The following is a 17,542-nucleotide window of genomic DNA, read 5'->3' as shown; positions in this document are numbered from 1 at the left end:
CCTCCCTACTATGACTCTTAGTTCTCTAGGTATTTAATTATATACTTCTTCTCTTGTTCACTTCATCTTCATCTTCCTTTCTCTGTTCCCTGCGTTCAAAACATTATAATATAAAGACAGCATCCTCTTGGTCTCTCTCTTCCTTATATCTCAACTCTCCCCTCCTAACACATTTCCCTTTTCCTCTTCACTTCCGCTTCACATTTCATTCACTCCGCCCCTCCCTCCCGGTGACGATCTTCTGACTGTTGACGATTACACATATCCAACCTTCTCCGCGGCCCTCGAATACTGCCAGGAAGCACATACACACCCAGATGATCATTATGACCAGCTAAAGGTTGATGATACTCCTGAAGACCTGTTTGAAGATGCTGAGGATCTTGAGGCGGATGTCGACGATGATGACCCTGGATCATGGGAAGCATTAGCCCGACAGTGCCCTGCTGATGATACACTTACCTATCTTCCGGATGGAGATGCCCTAGGCTCCCGGGATCTTGATACAGAATATCGGTGGGAGCAGCACATCGGCCAGTACCCAGATATCCTTCTGGGCCTGGATTACTGGAAGCTCCAGAAGATCAACTTTCCTGCCACACTAGGTAATACGACTGATGCTTCACCTAGATCCCTGAACACCAAACAGATGTTGTTATATGAGCTAGTGGTGGGGCACTATGCGCGCTGGTTAGAGGACCATGATCTTCCGTCATCACGTCCATTTTGCGGGGCCCCTCTACCCTATATTCCCGAACAGCTGCTGATTAACCTTGACGGCAGAGCAAGGACTGGAAAGTCCCATCTCATCAGTATCCTATCAAGTATCCTCCAAGGGCTCGCTGACAGGGCGAGTATCCGAGGGTCTCCCTCCTTCCAAGTCGAGCCATAACTTCAAGTTTGTTTTATCAAAAATTTTCCGACCCTACGAACGATTTACTATCCAGACACAAAACGGCATACCGTGCACCGATGAGCCGGGAGACCTACCTCTTTATCGTATCCCTCTTGTTTCGACTCGACATAAGATCCGCTCAGCTGCTCTTACTGTGATACCTATGTAGACTGCGCATTTGTCCTGATGCTCCAATCTATTTTGGCGCTTGGAAACCGGCCAGTGAAAATGGCAAACTGATGACGACGTCTCCATGCCCCTGGGACTGGAACAAGATGCAATAATCGACGTGAATGTTTCTTACGAACCAACTCTAAGTTATGCTCATGATGCAACAAGATTTTGGGAATCATCGATGAGAATCATACTTTACGACGTGACACTATGTTACCTCCGCGTGCCAGTGGCGATGAGGGGATGAATCGATACGGTTGTTCTACATGGGCGTTCTACACGAACTGACTCTATGCTGGCCCCGTCGCCTGTGTTGAAAAGCGCCCAGGGATGCAATGGACAACGATGTTGCCCAGTCGCAAACCACGCATATCACTTAAACCATCATGGTTTACCCGTCCTCAACTTGATATAGATAACCAAGCCGGTGGAAATTTTGCAGACTACAAAGGCTTCATCAAAAATATAGCCGCTTGAACAAAGGACTCAGCACATGTGCATTCAATGTTATCCATAAGTATCGGGCATGTCATTAGCCTACGTCGATCCCTGACGAAATCGGCTGCCGACAGTAAGAAACGAGGTTAAGCATTACGAGACTTCCTTGAAACTGGCACACTATCATATGCTCTGAGTACGTGCATCAATGAATACAACATCGCTTGGAGCCTGACAACTTTGAAAGGGCAGCGTTGGCGCCAACCCCGGTGCAACGCTAATGGCTCACGAGATCATTTTCTAACAGCGTGTCCCAAACGTGCAGTTCACTCCTGCATGTGTTCTCGAGAGTATTATCCAGGACCCCGAAACCTTCTTCCCATTGAAACACCAAACGTCTTGGACTTATCTCAGGCTCGCCAGTATCCAAGATAATGAAGAAAACAACGATGACGAGGATAAAGAGCGCGACGGGGCCGCTGAGAACGAACGGGTCAACCCATTCGGGGTGGGTTTTCGGAGATGTGTGCGGACATGGCTTTTACGACTAAACTCATTCCTTATCAATTACGTGGCACTCGAGCAGATCTATCGGTATGGGCTTTACGAGACAACAGGTGCTCTTAATCAGTTACGTGTTATGAGATTCTTCCGTATGTATTCTTTCTTTTTTCACGCGTCGAGGACGACTGTGTCTTTTATGCGGGAATTATCAGCTGACTTCCCCATTGTCGAGAAAGTCATATGATTAGTAGGTCGACGGGGTTAGAACCCCGCCGATAGCATTAGATAGAAACGTGTCCTTCATTATGCGATTCAATTTTTGCAAATTCACTTTATCATACCCTTATCGAGACAAAATGAGTAGGGGAGGAATCGGTGACAATACGGCCCAGTCACAGCCCACGCATGCCATGTAAAACATCACGGTTTACCCATCAACACCTTCATATGCGAGTTTTGATATAGTGGGAGTCTTATGTGCACATGTGCAGGTCACAGTAAGACGTTGCAGCGAATGTAAATAAAGTTCAGACGGAGAGTTGAGCAGATCATGGGAACGATGGTTGTGGAAATTACTTTGAATGGACAAACATTGAACAATTAATAAATATACATTAGGTACCTAAAGTAGCCGTATCTATATCATCAGATTCAGACCTAAGAAAGAGTCTATAAGACCCGGGGGGGGGGGGGGGGGGGCATCGGGAAGCCAAGCCTACTTAGCAGTAAGTGGCATTGGAGACAGGCTTGGTGATAACACCGGCGTCAATGAGAAGCTCATAAGACCAGTAATCCTTCTGGGTACCCTGTCCATCAACAGCAACACTGCTGTTGTGCTTAATGTTCCAGAAAGATCCACCCTGGACATAGTAGCTCCAAGCATAACGCTGGGTGTTGAAGAGATCCTTCCGGTTGGCATAGGTGTTGCTGTACAGAGTCTGCAGAGCCCATTCACCAACGAAAACAGGGAACTTGCCATCACCGCCAAGAACAGAAGCCTGTCCACAGATAGCGCCATCAGCCCACTGGGAGTACACACCGGAGGCAGCGAAGTAGTAGACGTGCATATCGATGACGAGGTTAGTGCCGGCCGGGAAGTAGGGAGACCAGTGCTCCTCGCCGACAAAGCAATCCTGCAGCATGAGCGGGATGCGCTTGTCAACCTTGGCGATGCGGGCCAGGACACCGCGGGTGTACTTGACGATCCAGGCGGTACCGTTGGCAGTCAGGGTCTCGGCCGAAGCGAAAGCGGTGGGGTTGTCGGAGGCCTCGTTGATGGGGGCAATGGTGTAGGCCCAGGGGTATCCGGTCTCGACGAAGAAGGCTAGGATCTGGTCGACGGCTTGGTAGGAGTAGTCCAGGTTGGTGGAGTTGAAGAACCAGGCGTCGTGGCCGGCGGCCTCGCCGATGTCGAGGTTGTTGACACCGCCGGGAAGGGAGTGCAGGCCGACGATGACGCGCATGTTGTACTTCTCGATGGCGTACATGGTGATCTTCTTCAGGTACGCCTTCTGGTTTCCGTGGTAGAGAGCAGAGCCGGGGACCTTGATCCAGGCGGCGTAGGTGGTGGGGACACGAAGAGTGTTGACGCCTACATCATGAGGTTAGTTGCTATTATAATTCTCGATTGTGCGGGTGAGGGTGTGAGGGTATAACGTACCGACGGCGGCCATCTTATCGATGTCAGCGGTGGTGATGAAGGTGGCGTAGCGCTCCTCGAGAACAGGACCACACTGGGAGCCGAGATCTTCACAGAAAGTCCACTCATCGACAGCCTCGGGGGCGTGCTGGTCCCACCAGTACTGGTTGAAGACCTCCTCCTGCTCGAGCCAGCCACCAAGGTTGACACCGTTGGCCTTGTAGGTGGTCCAGTTGGTGTATTGGCCGGGCACGACAGTAGCAGTAGTAGAAGCAACAGTGGTGGTGTAGGTCTTGGTGGTGACAGATCCAAGGTGGGTGGCAGTGCGAACAATGGTGCGAACATCAGTCTGGGATGCGGGCTTGGTGTTCAGGGCAGTGTTGAAGCCCGATCCGACAGCAGATCCACCAGCAACGGGGGCCTGGTTCTTAGTGTGGGCAGTGGGTGGACTAGAGAAAACATATTAGGGCTGGCATTCTGTTGAGGTTATTAAAATATGAACGTACGCGTTAGAGGCCTTGGTCTTGGTAGCAATCTTGGTGACAACGGTACGACCATTCTCGTTGGAAGCAGCAGCAGTCTCAGTGGCAATGCCCTCGGCAGAGATGGTGGCAGTAGAGATAGTCTTGGTAACAGTCGAAGTCTCGAAAGCATAAACGGTAGTGTGCAGGTGGGTAGGGGCATTGGTGCACTCAATGAGGATGGTGTTGTCGATGGTAATGACGGCATCCTCTTCCAGCTCAACATCAACGATGACTGGATACTCAATGATGTTGACAGAGAGGTGCAAAACCTCGCCAGTGTTCACAACATTAGCGCAGGTCTCGTCGTTGGACTTAGCGTGGATCACGCCGGCAGCGGCAACCCCAAGAGAGGCAGCGCCTGCCACAAGGCTGAGGAAACGCATGACAGGTGAATATTATAACGAATGACTAGTGTGGGATTATTACAAAAACGAAGGACTATGGCAGTGCCAAAAAAAAAGAGTGCAGACGATCCGTTGGATGTTTTGTGGGCCTCCTGATCATCTTATAGTCGTGCGCATGAAAATTTCTCCTCGCTTCCATTTTTATCTCGCTGGGGTATTGGTATAAAAACAAGCTGGGAAGTATTACTGGGAGGAAGCATGACAACCAATGGGGCGAAACTGTAAAATCCACTGATTCGGCCCATGTTTGCCCGAGCAAGACATTGATTGTTCGGGCCGAATGGAGCTCTGGCGTTTAGCGCGTTCTAAATGAAGCTTTGCAAGCCGATAGGTACCGGACCGGCCGAACATCAGGTACAAATTCAGCAAGATCCGCACGATCTAGAAGATGACCGGCAATTTTGGCGCTAGCTGCTGTCGATATCGGCAATCCCATTTCTTGGCATATCGAAGCTTTGGTGTATCGGGCCAATGAGTAGGCTCCGTGTTCGATTCCCCTCAGAGCTAAACGATGCCCGAATTTCAATAGTGGTAACCTGGTTGGTGGAGCCAGACCCCGTTTTACGTAATTTTCATCGGAAAGAACTCTGCCATTATATGTTGTGGAATGAGGATGGAATTCACGGCTTTGCAATTTGGAACACATTGAAGCCTGAGTCTCAATTGCGCATCGTTTTGACATCCTTGGATGTGGACAATTCCCTAGGCCCAGATATGAAGCCCAAATCATTATCTTGCTGGGAGGGAAACAGGTTTGGGTCAGGGCCTGTACAGGGTCTGTACAGGGTCTGTACCTGAACAGATCCACTCTGGACCACTTATATCCACTCATCTTCGATCTCGCAATGTAAGAAACCTGCTTGAACTTTGTAATCACATTTTTTTCTTCGTGGCGTCCGGGTTATCCGAGAATAAGAAGCAGAGGGACCGAGGTTGTTTGGCTGGGATGTCGAGCCGCCAGATGTGGATCCTTCGAGGCCACACGCGATAGATAGACGCGGGTTTTACGGGATTCCCGAACAAAAAAGACCCCAGCGCAGTCGTTCAGACTCACCGAAAATAACTGAAGAGAAAGCTTCATTAGCTGAACCCACTTTTCTAAATTTTCTCTCGTATAAGGGAGGGCAGGGAAGACCTTGGGTAAAAGTTGGAAGATCACAGACAGCAAGCTCTCAGGAGAAAGAACTGACGATGACTAAGATAGTTTCTGCAGTTGTGGGTCCAATAATGATACAGCCCCATTAGGCCTAGCGCAGGGCCAATTGTGAAGGCGGGGAGCTCCAAAATATCACGTGAATGTCTGTTATTATCCTCACGATAATCGCGTCCATTTTCGGTCTATGCCTGTAGCCCTGTGTGGTACACCTTCCATATGGAAATCGATAAAGGATCCGGGGGTGGGCAATCCACCCCTCAAAATCAAAAAGCAGACTCAGCACAGTTGTTACACGAAAACCCTCCACCTGCAAACTCTACGCCGTCCTCGGCAACACCATCACGGCGTCGACAGGAAACTCGTCCTCGGTCTAAACGTCTCACACCCAACGAGAATTTAGCTCTTCTCAGACATGCATCGGAACATCGCCATTTGATCGCCAATGAGATAGGAAATACAGCTTACTACAAGGCGGTTGCCGCTGCTCTCACCGATTCGCTACGTCTGCCAACCCCATATAACTGGCAAACCACAAAGGCATACATCCAAAACGGGATGAGAGATCGTCGCTGGCAACTTCAACGATCGGCGTCAGTGGAACCGACCAGGCCGGGTGCGACGTCAGAGTATTCGCAGAAAGTTGAACGTTTCATCGATGATATCATTGCCCAATTTGATTTGATCAAGCAAAGGGTCTCTTCTACAAAGGAAGCCGAAGACGTGCGGGTTCAAATGATGCTGGATGCTCAAATCCTGGGAACTCAAAGTGAAAACCTCGCTGGGGGGAGTGGCCCAGCTGCTCAAGAGAGCCCTGTGGGTAAGCGAGAAGGTGAAGGATGTCTTCCCTTGTATTACATGCTAAGAATCATTTAGACACGTCTCCCGCTACTCATGTCAACGCAGCCCCACCGGCAGTCCCTCCAACAAATCACGGTCGCAAAAAGACCCTAGTTCCACATCCCTCACAAGCAGCTCCTCCGATATACTCTCGCCCCGCACCAGCTTCATATCCACAAGTTCTGCAAGGAGCTCCTCCGTCGCGTTCCTATCTCGCACAAGCTTCAAAATCACACACTCCACTCGCTCCAAACTCACATGCCTCAATAGCTCAAGCTTATCCGAAATCTTCTGCTGGTCAGGTGGCGACTCCGGAACCAGGACCAGTGGTCCCTGAGATAGGCGCTAATCTCGAACAAACCTCTAATCTCCACCAATTGAGCGCATTGGTTGGACCTGTTAGAGACCTTGTCAATGCAATGGGCAAGGATATGAATTCGAAGGTTGGAGTTGATGAAGAGATCAAGTTGATCAAGGACGATATCAGCGAGATCAAGGCCAGCATTGACTACCTGATCCGTACGCTATGCTTACCGCGCTGCTCGAACTGTTCGAAAGAAAGCAGCTGATATCCTGAGATATAATTTATCGCGATGAAAGCCAAAATCAATTGATTGAGGTTCAATATGCAATGGGTGTTTTGACTGGGCTGGAACCATTTGGACCATCGACTCCGTTTATTTGGAGATTAAAATTGCAGAGCATATCGTCATGAAGTATAAATTTGTAATAAGAACTCATTGATTGCTCCCGCTATTCCATCAATTCTTAATATGATATTGGAAAAATTTCAACCATGCGGAAGGAAATCTGAAAGAGGAAATACCAGACATCACTCTTCCTTAAGAATACCACGGACCGAGATCAGGGTATTTATTTATGGTCAAGAGAGCGCCGTATTGCGACAGGGGCGTGAATGTCAGAGCTGCTAGCTCCCCTTGGAGAGATAACATCACCAAATGGTTCCCTCTGGCATTGACCTCTCTCAAGTGCTGGGTCACATATCTGATGGGAGGTCGAGGATCTTCAATGTTGGAGCCATTATGCGTCACCCACTCCGTGCAGCTGTCGACTGAATATAAGTCATCATGATCCCGAACTTGATCTTCACAAATGCGGGGAACCTCTTGTAAAGACCAGCCATTTATCCGTTTGCTTGTGCCCGTCCAGGCCCCCAAGTTGACTAGGTTGCCAAGAATGGCAAGGTTTCGATGGTAGGCCAGTAGTGCTTGAAAGCCTGAGATATTTCTTCGTCGGCCGTCAATTGCCATCCCGTGAGGGTCTTCAATGTTGTGGTGATTCGACAAAATTTGCACATGTGGGTGCCATCAGCGGAGAAAATTTGAGGGCCCTTGTCTATTGGTATCGACAATCGTCCAAAATATATAATGTCTTCAAAACGGCAAATCTTTGCCTTTCACATGCACATGTGTATGTATGAAATGTATTCGGGAATTGGGACCACAAATACAGAGATACTCGTTATGTGAGGAAGGTCTTCGATCAGATTTCCTGCATGTCGCAGACCCTTTCTGTCGTAGAGTCTGGAGGGGACTTGTGTAGATATTTGATGATCCAGTAACCGGGAAATGGGTTTGTTGTATAATGACGAACGAATTGACGGAGATAAGGCAGAGAGCCACATATGATGATGAAATTGGCTTCGATGTTACTATACGTTTCTTGTCATTCATATGTGCAAGGACAATAGGCACCGGGCTGGTGACTTACATGAATATGCTGGCAAGAGCAAGTTTGTACGATACATCTTGCGTTGTCACCAAAGGCCATAAAGTTGCCAGCCTTAGGATACTCGTGACGATAGTTCTGGAAGAGATTTAAATTAGCATAACACTCCACAAAACTCAAATTCCATGCGGGCAAATTCTTCATCTTTCCACCATTACACGAGAAGCACGTACAGGCACCCGATACCAAGCATGAAAATCACGCCTATCTTGGGGAGGAGACGCATTCGAAGTCCCCACACCACCCAAATGGGGATCAAGATCAGAACCAAGTCACTGGCAGTATTTGTAATGGCCGTTGCGAGATACACGGCCGGTCTATCGATGCAAGAACCCCCGGTTATAGTAATGTCCCAGCCTTTCTGGATAGGGCTACATGCAAAGATCAGAGCCAAAGGCAGCGCGATGCTATAACCCGAGATGATGAAGGCGATGATGTAGATGGCGTATGTCCAGGCTTGCACGGCGTTAAGTAGCCGGTAGTATAGCATAAGCAATGCCAGTTTCGCGAATGCAAGGCAAGGAATGTAGATGACCGCTGCCGCTAAAACGACCTTTAGCAAAATTAGTTGGTTGATTTCTCTACAAGAGCGGCGGAGCCATGCAAGTGTGGTACCTTTAAGAATATTTCCACAATTGGCAGAGAGAGCTCGGTTATATGGCGTCCAATACCGCCATGGGCATAGCCATCTGACGACGAAGTTTTCATTAGTATCCGTTATATTCTATACTGCTCTCCTATTAGTAGAGACAGAAATCAAGCTTACACAATATGCATGACTGAGTGCCAACGGACAGCATCTGTCAAGAATGTGGATAAGTTATGCAATTTGGATGCTTCAGCTGCGGGCTTATGGAGAATGGCCTTACCCATGCAAAAATAATGCACACTATACGCATCGGATTAACAAAAGTCCCAAGCCAATGAGATCGGAGCCAAGAATCCAAGTTAACATACCATCATCCCACCAAAATTTCTTCATTATCGCCGCCTTGGTAAAAATTCGCATTGCAAGACAACTAGTGCTTAGCGACAGCCCAATCGCGACAATAATCCGATTCGCCGTCTGTAGCCAGGGCGTTGAGCCGCTGGCTCCCGTAGCCTCCATCTTTCTTAGCGATGCAGAAAAGCGGCCGGAAGCCCCGTTGTCAGGGAGGTGGTAGGGGTCGGGATGTCATTCAGGATGCGGGCACGGTCGCCGAGTTTTGAGATTGAGTTGATATGCCAGCAGCTATAAATTGATGGTCGGGAAATCACGAGAACGTGGGGAATTATGAATCATCACTTCGTAACTAAACATTTATGGAAATCCGCTATTTAAGGTTTTGGCTCGCGTCCCGTGTAGGCGCGGGGAAGCGCAAGCGGCAAGACTCGGTTTTTCAAAATCGTTTCGGTGTAATCTCCGTATGAGGTCTGGATCAATAGATAGTAGGTAAAATTACGGAGTAGAATTGTTCAATTGTTCAATTGTTCAATTTGAAGGTTTGCTGATAGGCTTCATTTTTCCAGACTCCAGAGTATCTTTTTAAATTGCAGCCTCTCCAACGGACTATACATCTCGTGACTCTCGTCCCCCCATTAAGATTATCTAAATTTTGACTGGCCGCCCTGACTAAGCCTGTAATACATTCGTTTTTTTTGGGGGGGGGGGTTTCTGCCGCTTTTCATCTTCATGGCGTCTATTTATCGTCACGGGAGTGATTTGGTCTTTGTCAACAAAACGAAAGGATTTAGAAAATAATTAAAAAATCAAATGGTGCAAATTGGTAAATGAATGGAATTCGTTTTTAACGTGATGTGAAAGGACCCCTTCCGAGGAACTGTAAAGAGATCGCAACCGGGCAAACGCGAATAAGGGGGCTCGGGAGATCGGCGATCTACATCACTAGCGAATATCTGATTTGCGAGGCTCGGATAGCAGGTAGAGGAGAAGATGGATATGGTTTGTTGGGGCAAGTTGGATGGGAAGGACAGGATCTTCTGCAATAGGACGACGCCAGGCACCGTGGCGCTAAACTCTATACGCCCAACTGTCAGGGATGCTTGTACACATCAGTTTTGCCTTCTCACCTCCTTTTCATGCTTGTCTATAAAAATTTGCATTTCATCAATTGCCCCTCCCTCCATCCATTTTATTTCCCATCATACCCGGTCAAATTGAGCAACACAATCACCAACGTGCGTTCATAAAGCAAGACAGAGCTTTGCTGGACCAGCGCCTACTCTGGCCATTCACTACCACTCCCTAAGCAACAGCAGAGGCAAGAATTGAAGTCAGGTGAACTCATCCTCTGGCTTAGCTTTCTTAAGAGCACCCCTGACCCAACTTGAACGTTCATTTCAAGCAGGTTCTCTTTCAATACTATCCCCAAAACCACGTCCTATCGCGATTTCGTCCTAGTCTACCAGACACAGAACCATGCAGCCACGCATGGATTATGACGATGCGGGCTGGGAAAAGAGCGACGAAATCTGCGATACTTGGGTGCATCGGTTTTTCGACACCGAAATCTCAAGGCCGATTGGACACTTTATCCTCCGATACCACAAGCCAGATGAAGCCGTCCAATTCGAGATATTGGAAAAGGGCGGATACAATATATCCCTTCAAATGACATATTTTTCCGGTACCGCTGCGGTCATCCGTTTTCCCATGCCTGGTGCCGTCATGTTTCCGGAAGAAAAAGTTCGATCTGAGGTCGCCATTATGCGGTACCTTTATGATCAGACCTCGATCCCTGTACCATTTGTTTACCATTGGGGCCCCAAAGAAAGCTGTCCTTTGGAAGTGGGTCCTTATATCATTATGGAATACATAACGCATGACTCAAGCATGTACAAATTGCTCAATTTCCCTGGGTGCCCGGTTAGCGATCGGGGAAGGCTTGACCCTGATATCGACGAGAACACTCTTGAAGCTCTATATACGGAGATGGCCAATGTTCTTTTGCAGTTATCGAAACCATCCTTCTCACGGATAGGCTCTTTGACTCAGATTGATGACTTTACCTGGGAAGTGGAAAATCGTCCCCTGTCGATGGGCGCCAATGAACTTGTTCGAGTGGGGTCTCTACCTCAATCATGCCTACCAAAGAAAGCATTTGACTCGACGTCCTCCTACTTCGAAGCTCTTGCGGACCTTCATATTGCTCATCTCAAACACCAGCGAAATGACGCGATTGATTCTGCAGATGATTGTCGACGAAAGTTTACTGCCAGACGTCTTTTCCGCAAATTAGCTCGTGAAAATAAGCTCACAAAGCGATGGGCGGCGTTTGACAAAGGTCCCTTCAAGATCTGGGGTGATGACTTCCGACCAAGCAACGTTCTTATGAACAAAATGAAGATTGCGAGTATCGTGGACTTCGAGTTCACATATACGGCTCCAATCGAATTCCTCTACTCGCCACCTTGGTGGCTCCTCATCGAGAAGCCCGAGTACTGGCCAGATGGTCTTGAAGATTGGACACAAATCTTTAGTCGCCGCCTTCCGACATTCCTGAAGGGGATGATCAAATGCGAAGATGCTGCAATCAAGAAAGGTCGGCTGACGGAGAACGAACGGCTCTCCACCCCCATGCAGGAGAGTTGGGAGAGTGGCGATTTCTGGACTACATACGCTGCGCGAAACAGTTTTGCCTTTGATTCAATATATTGGGAGAAGATTGACCAGCGCTTCTTTGGGCCTGTGGAGAGTACTAGTATCGAGGATGCGTGGAAGGAGAGACTTTGTCTTTTGAGTGACGAAGAGAGGGATGAGATGGAGCAGCTTGTTAGCCAAAAGCTACAAGAGATGGAAAGCAGGGTTTTGGCTTGGGATCCAGATGAGTACACCAAGTCTCATATAGATATTGCGAAAACATATGCCGCCGAGCAAAGCGGAAAAGAAGCTAAGGAGAGCAAGGAGGGGGGTGAAGTGGACAGTCTTGGGTCGGGCACAGATGGAGATGTTGAAATTGAGAACATTCAAGGAAAGCTGGATGACCCTGATGATCAGCAGATATCTGAGATGCTGGCACAACTTTCAACTTGACTCTTGTGGGATGGGATTGGAGGCCAGAGCCGAGAGATTCATCTATACTATCAATATTGGGGTTTGTTAAAAAAGCAGTTAAAGCGTCATCATTTTCTGTACATAGGGTAAAGATTCCATAGCAAGTGATACGAATGAAGCAATAGAAAGGCCCTCAGAGGCATTCAATTTACCGTCCGCCATCCGATCAAGTTCCCTAACCTTCATTTCCTTCTGCTCGCCCATCCATCCTCTCGCAGAGTCTGAGGCGTGGTATCATGGATCTCTGACACGCAAGAGCCCTCTGCAAAGAACGAGCCTTGCAATCATTGTCTCTTAAACCTGGAACACTGTAAAAACCCTCGCAAGCTTTATTCCAATCCTGGACTTTCTGCTCCTCCCAGCCCTTATGACGAAGCCATTCACTGTGGAATCCCATGGATTTTTCTATGGCGATGAAGTGTTCGTAACAGTCCGCGTCTGTCCACTCATTTGCCCGAAACTGGTGGTAGATCTCCATGGCAATAGGTTGAAGGTTGGCAAGATATTCTGACTGGGGTGCAAAGACAGGCACGTTGGCTTCGATGTAGTCTTTGTGCGGAAAAGGTAGGTCGGCGACTTGGATGCGAAACTCGGGAGCCATTTTGCCTGTTTTTCTGTTGGATGTTTGAATCTTCTGAAGGGACGAGATACAACTTCTCGGAAAGTGTAATGAGGTAGAGGGAGTGAGGAGAGGAAATTGTAGAAGAGAGGATATGATAGAAGAGGCATGTGGCCGAATGTCTAATTCATAATACTGTAAGATACAATACTCAATTATAATTACTTAGTTTGAAACAAAAATGACCGACTTTTGATAACAAAACAACTCCACCAAAATTCTGCAATGTAGCTAAACCTTTTCTAATACAAGGACGTGATTAGGGCGGTCAGATTCTTATAATTCCATACAAGATTCCCGTAAGTACTAGTAACAGTTGGTTATTTTTGTATCGAATTCCACATGCATAATTAACCTTTCATTAAGTTCTGTTACTTAACTTTGGCCTGATTTTTACGCATCTTTCAGATAATTAGAATGTGACCCGTATATACTGTCCATAGAGTCATAGGCTTTCTAGGCCTCGGGTACTTTGCTGTACTACAGGACCTGCAGTAAATTATAAAATACCATCCACACATTTCAGCATCAAAATAGGACATAATAACATTACGGAAATTGAAGCGAAATTACGAACGGTATTAAATCTTACTACGACGTCTACATTCAGTCATAACTTCCACCTCATGTGCGCACCATCTTATGTTTTCCAGACAAATTGTTGAAATTATATAATATTCTTACAAGGCTCGCACCAATAACTTCCTTATGAATCAACATTCGTAATTGGGGGGATACAGATTGTTCTTTGTATCCTTTCAGGCCGGACGTGGGTCTGGGAAAATACGGAGGGCCAAATCTTGCGCGGGAAAGGGTGTTGTTGTCCCATAGAAAGCTAAATAGAGTTTTATACACAAGACTCCAAAGGCACATTCAATTGGGTTTCTGTATTTCTCTTTTCTATCTTGTGCGTTGATCTAGTGATCTAAGCAATTCTTGTCCAGAAATAATTGTGTTGATGTCCTGTTTAGGACTAGTGCTTTTTCATCTATATCTGGATTCGGATCGCCCCACATGCAAAGTTCCCCCACATGTACCAAGTCCCCCACCCAAATCTAGTTTCAAATGTCCACCGTTATATTCTGGCAAGTCGACAACAATTGAAAGCTGAATGAAGTTGACTTAGGAGATTGTGTCCAGATGCCATCACGTGAGCTTGGCTTCATTGGTTTGGGTGTCATGGGGTATCCCATGGCACTGAACCTGCTGAAGAAACTCGACAATGGCGGAAAGCTGCACGTGTATGACGTCTCAGATGAGGTCTTGAGAAGGTTCGAGCACGAAGCTCCCCACCTGGTGTCTATTTGTTCAAGTTCGCGCGAAGTTATGGAAAGATCTGTACGATCCAGAGATACCATTGACACCGAGGTACGCGGCTGACCATGGCTCAGGATATCCTGTTTACGATCGTTCCGGAAGGATCACACGTCCGAACCGTGTACCTCGATGACAAAAACGGGGTTTTATCCGGTACGATTGAAGATAAAGTTTTTGTCGACTGTTCTACCATTGACACAGGCACGTCGATTGAGATAAATGACGCTGTTAATAAGAAATGCTCAACGGCACGATTTTATGACGCGCCCGTATCTGGAGGCTCTCTCGGAGCCGCTTCTGGGACATTGACATTCATGTTAGGCTGCAGAGAAGACGACCCAAAGCTGCCAATATTGAATGACTTGCTGGGTGCCATGGGGTCATCGATTTTCCCCTGCGGTGGGCTCTCGCTCGGCCTGACGGCAAAGCTCTGCAATAACTACTGTTCCGGTCTCATCGCAATTGCTACCGCAGAAGCTTTGAATATTGGGATCAAGTCTGGCATCAATCCTATCTTGCTGTCTAAGATTTTCACGACTAGTACAGCCCAGAGTACCATCAACGACAAATGGAATCCAGTGCCAGGCGTCTGCCCAGATGCTCCAGCTAGCAAAGACTACCAGGGTGGTTTCAAGGTGCAGTTGATGAAAAAGGACTTTAATCTCGCCGTTGAGACGGCGAAAAGAGTTGGCGCTCAGCTGCGCCTTGGAGAGTCGGGACTGGCGGTGTACCAAGAGGCTAGTGAGGACGACAGATGTCGCGATCGAGACTCACGGGTTGTATTTCGGTATATTGGGGGCGATGAACATTGGGAGCAGTCGGAATAATTTCCCCAAAAGGATATTGGAATGAAGATCAATAAATAACATAGATTTTATTATTTCAAATATTTGAAGGGCTTTTCCAAAGATTTTCTTTCAATATAATGAACTTATACATACTATTACCAAAAGTTGGGCAGGGCATTTTTGAAGAAGGGAAAACGCATTGAGCGTTAAACCAAAAGTATCAAAAGGAAATTCGAAGTCTCAGTCCAATGGCATTGACATCTGGTATCACCGAAAAACGTGTCCTTGCTGTTGGGAGAGACCAGTGAATACTATAACCACCCGAGAATCTTGACTTTCACCATGTCCATAACATTATGACGATACCACATACTCCTGTATCTTTTGCCGAAAAGATACACAGGCAGGGCTGTCACAATGAGCCCAGCACTGATGCCCCCGAACACATAAAATGGAGTTGCAACCCCGTCCTTAACAATCCAGTCGTTGATAAAATAGCTGTAGCCAAAGAACAGGAAGTTTTTAAACATGACATTAGCCACGAATATGTCATTGCTCATGCTCCCGAAGGCGTCGATGGCGTAAGCCGAACAAGATCCCACTGCAAACGAGATTCCAGCCAGTGTCAACCCCCACATAAAGTCCACTAAGTAAATACTCTCATGTGCTGCTGATGTAGCACCAAATCCAAATAAGCCTCCAGTTGCAATGAATGCAAATATAATCAACGGAAGTCTGAACTCTGGCTCATAGATGCCGTTGTTGTGTTTTGCCATCCAGACAGCTAAAGGATCTGAAGCCTGGGCAACCAGTGTACATCCAATGACACCGCCAAGAAAAGGACCGACCGATAGGTAGCCGATTTGCGCAGTTGAAAGGAGATAGGGTGGCTCAGAGAAGATCTGAGCCACGACATAGGATATTGCCACATATGTTGAGGTGACCACGCCCGTCATGACGACGTTCCATAAAGCGAAAATATTTGTAAGACATAGGAAGGGGCCGAGTAAGAGCTTGAAAATACTGTCGTCGCTATATGAGCCGGTGGAAAAAGCGAGATTTTGTCGGAAGGACTTCAAGGGGATAGTAGATAGATCTCGAGGTGGTGAGGAGTACTCGAGATGCTCTATCGTTTCAGTGCCCTTGATTTGAGCTTTCCCATCCCTGGCTGCAAGTCGTTCGTTGAGTTGAGTATCTCTTTTGTAGCAGGTTTCAGGTGCAAACAAGAAAAGCAAGAGTACTTGGAGCCCTGAGCATGCTATCAGAATATGGAATAGGTAATGCCAGCCAAGATTATATGTGATAGACCCGGCTACAATAGAACTCAAGTTTGAGACAGCCGTGAGAGTGAAAGAGATGACATTGATCCATAAGCCGCGTTGATGGACGAAGAATAGGTCCCCGATCAACGTAAACGTGATTGATTCGTATGCCGCAATGGAGAATCCCTGAACAATTCGACCGACGAGCAGGGTGTTGTAGTTTTGGCTAATCGAGCCGATAATACTCCCAATAAGAGACGCCATCGACGACATAAGAAGGACGGGACGCTTGCCAAATTTGGTGCCAAAGGCTGAAACGAGAGGGCAGGAAGCCCCAGCCACAACCAGACAGTATCCGGTCAAAAGAGTGATCTCTGCTATAGGCCGTTTGAAATCATCCGCAATAACCACAATGCTGGCGCTGAGTAGTGGCCCGACTGTACCAGCATTCAAACATGCACCAAAAACCATAATTGCCACGATCATGACTTTCTTCCGCAAAGGCCAATTCAAGGGGTCATTCGGATCATCTGATGGTTGCGGCACCAGGTTGATGTTCTTGTCACCCCCCTGGCCTCGTTTGAGTGTTGCGGGATTGTCAAAGGATTGCTCATTCATTTCGGCGAGCGCGACCGTTCCAGGGACGTTGGGCAGCCTGGAACGGTCTTCAAGTACACCAAAACCCATTTCGGAAATGTGTTGTTGATAACAGCCCGGGCGAGTGATGATTGAGCAACAGAGTATCGTAAAAAATCGACCTAGAATTTGAGGAAAGCAAATCAGCACAAACCGTGCTATATAGGAAAGTTGTGGTATACTCAAAGGTTGATTCTGTGAAAGAGCTCATGTGGGGGATGAGCGCTGATCACAGTGCTCGCAAGTCTAGTCAACTCAGAGCTATAGTCCCAGTGGAGATTTGTGGCGTAAGCTGTGACCCGTGTGATTTGTGTAGTGGAAGCAAATGCACGTGGTTTTTTGGACCATATGGTAGATATCAATGATTTTGCAAGTGAAATCCTGTGTCTAGAGAAGGAAACTGCTCGAAGCATGTTCACATGATCAGTAAGTCCCCATACTCCTTCAACAACAGATGATCGTCCGTATAATTGGGGACAACACTGAAATCACCCCACCCATCGTTTAAATGTGGAGACCGCCCAGAGTTCCCAGACCCACCTGGGG

At 47.5% G+C, this 17,542-nt stretch overlaps 8 protein-coding genes across 8 annotated transcripts; 4 read left to right on the top strand and 4 right to left on the bottom strand.

The window, feature by feature from the left end:
* Positions 1–10: 10 nt before the first annotated feature.
* N7466_003324 (uncharacterized protein) lies at positions 11–892 on the top strand (the record flags this gene model as incomplete). Its single annotated transcript, XM_057162721.1, has 2 exons — positions 11–29; positions 117–892. 2 exons carry the CDS (start codon positions 11–13, stop codon positions 890–892), a joined length of 795 nt encoding a protein of 264 aa, XP_057023836.1.
* Positions 893–2,730: 1,838 nt separating this feature from the next.
* Positions 2,731–4,557, bottom strand: N7466_003323 (uncharacterized protein; the record flags this gene model as incomplete). The annotated part of the gene is made up of 3 exons (XM_057162720.1): positions 2,731–3,602; positions 3,672–4,099; positions 4,157–4,557. The coding sequence occupies 3 exons, from the start codon at positions 4,555–4,557 to the stop codon at positions 2,731–2,733; spliced, it is 1,701 nt and encodes a 566-aa protein (XP_057023835.1).
* Positions 4,558–5,950: 1,393 nt separating this feature from the next.
* Positions 5,951–7,140, top strand: N7466_003322 (uncharacterized protein; the record flags this gene model as incomplete). Its single annotated transcript, XM_057162719.1, has 2 exons — positions 5,951–6,551; positions 6,608–7,140. The coding sequence occupies 2 exons, from the start codon at positions 5,951–5,953 to the stop codon at positions 7,138–7,140; spliced, it is 1,134 nt and encodes a 377-aa protein (XP_057023834.1).
* Positions 7,141–8,074: 934 nt separating this feature from the next.
* N7466_003321 (uncharacterized protein) lies at positions 8,075–9,428 on the bottom strand (the record flags this gene model as incomplete). The annotated part of the gene is made up of 4 exons (XM_057162718.1): positions 8,075–8,243; positions 8,303–8,398; positions 8,494–8,863; positions 9,278–9,428. The coding sequence occupies 4 exons, from the start codon at positions 9,426–9,428 to the stop codon at positions 8,075–8,077; spliced, it is 786 nt and encodes a 261-aa protein (XP_057023833.1).
* Positions 9,429–10,739: 1,311 nt separating this feature from the next.
* N7466_003320 (uncharacterized protein) lies at positions 10,740–12,353 on the top strand (the record flags this gene model as incomplete). Its single annotated transcript, XM_057162717.1, has 1 exon — positions 10,740–12,353. The coding sequence occupies one exon, from the start codon at positions 10,740–10,742 to the stop codon at positions 12,351–12,353; it is 1,614 nt and encodes a 537-aa protein (XP_057023832.1).
* A 203-nt stretch (positions 12,354–12,556) lies between these two features.
* N7466_003319 (uncharacterized protein) lies at positions 12,557–12,975 on the bottom strand (the record flags this gene model as incomplete). The annotated part of the gene is made up of 2 exons (XM_057162716.1): positions 12,557–12,636; positions 12,693–12,975. The coding sequence occupies 2 exons, from the start codon at positions 12,973–12,975 to the stop codon at positions 12,557–12,559; spliced, it is 363 nt and encodes a 120-aa protein (XP_057023831.1).
* Positions 12,976–14,024: 1,049 nt separating this feature from the next.
* N7466_003318 (uncharacterized protein) lies at positions 14,025–15,137 on the top strand (the record flags this gene model as incomplete). The annotated part of the gene is made up of 3 exons (XM_057162715.1): positions 14,025–14,067; positions 14,120–14,331; positions 14,385–15,137. 3 exons carry the CDS (start codon positions 14,025–14,027, stop codon positions 15,135–15,137), a joined length of 1,008 nt encoding a protein of 335 aa, XP_057023830.1.
* Positions 15,138–15,409: 272 nt separating this feature from the next.
* N7466_003317 (uncharacterized protein) lies at positions 15,410–17,047 on the bottom strand (the record flags this gene model as incomplete). Its single annotated transcript, XM_057162714.1, has 1 exon — positions 15,410–17,047. One exon carries the CDS (start codon positions 17,045–17,047, stop codon positions 15,410–15,412), a length of 1,638 nt encoding a protein of 545 aa, XP_057023829.1.
* Positions 17,048–17,542: the final 495 nt, after the last annotated feature.

This window comes from Penicillium verhagenii (genome assembly GCF_028828195.1).
Source record: "Penicillium verhagenii strain IBT 33310 chromosome Unknown utg000004l_segment0_segment0, whole genome shotgun sequence".
Classification (NCBI taxonomy): domain Eukaryota; kingdom Fungi; phylum Ascomycota; class Eurotiomycetes; order Eurotiales; family Aspergillaceae; genus Penicillium; species Penicillium verhagenii.
Note: the sequence above shows the minus strand (reverse complement) of the source record. Positions and strands in the feature narration are given on the sequence as shown.